The sequence below is a fragment of the Glycine max genome, chromosome 20 (genome assembly GCF_000004515.6).
Source record: "Glycine max cultivar Williams 82 chromosome 20, Glycine_max_v4.0, whole genome shotgun sequence".
NCBI lineage: Eukaryota > Viridiplantae > Streptophyta > Magnoliopsida > Fabales > Fabaceae > Glycine > Glycine max.
Genome location: NC_038256.2, coordinates 28,722,555 through 28,725,151, shown reverse-complemented (window position 1 = coordinate 28,725,151; position 2,597 = coordinate 28,722,555). Strand labels below are relative to the sequence as shown.

At 30.4% G+C, this 2,597-nt stretch overlaps 1 protein-coding gene across 1 annotated transcript; it reads left to right on the top strand.

Moving 5' to 3' along the window:
* The first annotated feature begins 367 nt into the window (after positions 1-367).
* LOC102661869 (umecyanin) lies at positions 368-1,668 on the top strand. Its single transcript, XM_006605671.4, has 2 exons — positions 368-683; positions 1,249-1,668. Exons 1-2 carry the CDS (start codon positions 500-502, stop codon positions 1,542-1,544), a joined length of 480 nt encoding a protein of 159 aa, XP_006605734.1. The 5' UTR covers positions 368-499; the 3' UTR covers positions 1,545-1,668.
* The last annotated feature ends 929 nt before the right edge of the window (positions 1,669-2,597 follow it).

Genomic DNA, 2,597 nt, shown 5'->3' with positions numbered 1-2,597 from the left:
AGATACCGTGCATAGCACGGATAGAAAACTACTTTTCTTACAATTCAAAAAAGAAGCCATGAATTTGAAAACGACATGCATGACTATGTGTCATGTCAATTAACTCAAAATAACTATGACTTCTTCCAAGATTAATAAGGAACTTTCTTTTTTTTTCACAGAAATTAAATTTAGATATCAAAGATTTATAATAATTTATACAAATTATTCAATCAATTATTGATGTTTTTAATAACTTTTAGTTTGTATATATAGAAAGCGTAATCTAACAATTATCGCGGGAAGAATTCTAACACTAATTAAATACGTGTACAGAAAATTTTTCGAAAGAAATACTTCATTGGAGTATTCTAAATTCAGAGAAGAATTTCTCCCGGACCTCTATATAAATAGTCCCCCACCACAATCTCATAATACACAATATACTATCCTCTTGAACTAGAGTTCAACATCAAAGAACAAAGTTCCAACGAGGAGACGACCTAAAAACACACAAAAAATGGCAAGGAACGTGGGTTTAAATATGATAGGATACTCCACCATTGCAATGGTTTTCATAATTGGTGTAACTAAAGCAACAGAATATATGGTTGGTGACAACTTCGGATGGAACGTTCCCTCCTATGAGAGCTTCTATATGGACTGGGCTAGAACCAAGAGATTCCATGTTGGTGACAAACTCAGTAAGTTTTAATATGCACTCATTCTCATTATACTTCATCTATTTATCTCACCGGAAAAAAAGTTCAATCTTCATTTCTACTAAAAACGAAAATAAACATTAACTATATATTCGGATATCGTCTTTGCTAAAATAAAATTGCTAAATGAAAATAAATACATTAAGTCCTAAGGACATATAATCTTCGCTACATGGAACACAGATAGATTGTAGAAAAATATTAGGAGTGTATATAATTTTCTTTTTAATAACCATTATAATTAGAGTCTTTTCTTTTTCTGTAAACTTGGAGATATCTTTACTAACTTTAATTTTTTGAGTAACTATAAGACTAATCTTTAATCTAGGCCTTAATGACACTTAATGTTTTCAGTCCTTCCCCAGGAGTATATTATGCGGGTATAAAACTTAAGTTTTTTCCCACAAACTCAACATGTGCTGCCAACTAAGCCCATTAGGTCCAGGAGTGTATATGATACATTATATATACATAACGTATTATTAGTTTATTTGCACATAAACTGTAGGTGCTTCAATATTTTGACTTTGTAGTGTACATGGATCAGTTTTCAGCTGGAGCGGAGAGCATTCGTTGGGAATTAGGAAAGACGATATTTATTACGAGAATTGCAGCACCAGCTTAGAAGGTGGTCTCACGTACATATTTAATGGTGCAACGATAAATTATACTATTGTTTCTACACCTGGGCCTGTCTATTTCATCTGCACAGTTGACGATCACTGTGAAAGAGGCCAGAAGTTTAGAATCAATGTGTCTGCTGCTCCTGCACTATCGTTTGGAATCTTATCTGCATTTCTCTCTAGCTTGGCTGTGTATTTCTGCTTCACCGTTACCAGTTAGTTACTTTGACGTGTAACTTGGAAGGTTACCAGAGCATATTCTTCCTAATCTGTGAACACTCACTATACATCTTCCAGGCTTGTTGGGTTGTTTATGATTCAATAAAGGATAAAATATATTTTTAGTTTTTATATTTTTATTGAATTTTATTTTTAATCACAAGACTCTCATATCCGTAATTTAGTCCTTAAATTTTATAAAAAAAAAAAAACATGTTTTTAGTTTCTCTTCACAACTTAAAATTAAAAAATATGTAAAAATTAAAGAATAAGTCAAGGGATTAAAAATACTTTTTTATATAAAGTTTAGGAACTGAATTACACATTATGAAAATTCTAGAACTAAAAATAAGATTCAATTAAAATTTAGAGATTAAAAATATATTATATTCTTTAATAAATATATATTGTAATGGTACTTACAATATATTGTAATTTTAAAGTTAAATAAAGATATTACCTAAATTAATATTAGATTAATAGACCTTGAATTACTTTTTCTGTTTTGGGTTTTATACGCTTACTGTTGCTTTATGGATGAACGTGTCTTTTTTTTTCGTAAATATATTTTTGGTGCCAAGTATTGTGATGAGTCATTTTGTAGGATAACTTAATTGGTTATCTTTAATGAGAGTTTTTACCCCAATCACATTTAAGGATCAAAACTTAATTCTATTCCAGCCAACTATTACGGATTAACGTGTCTATTTCTACTATTTGCACACTATTAGTTCTCGATTAATGATTAGGTTGTGTTTAGAAAAACATTAGGTTCAAACATATTCCACGTTTTTTTTTTCCAATTCAGCAGTACTATTACTTCGCTATTCGCTACTTTGGAACGCATGAACAGGCAGGCATTTGGAGTTGTGCAAACAAGAAACCAAACATGCATTGAGTTAAACATTTTTTTTTTAAATTGTTCAAATTCAAATTGTGAATATGATGGTTCGAAACTTTTGACAAAAGTTAGCTTTAATAGTCCATATTTAGAGAGAGCTTAATTTAGTATTGAATTTTAGTTCTAAACTTCCGCAAAATAGGGATGTACGGG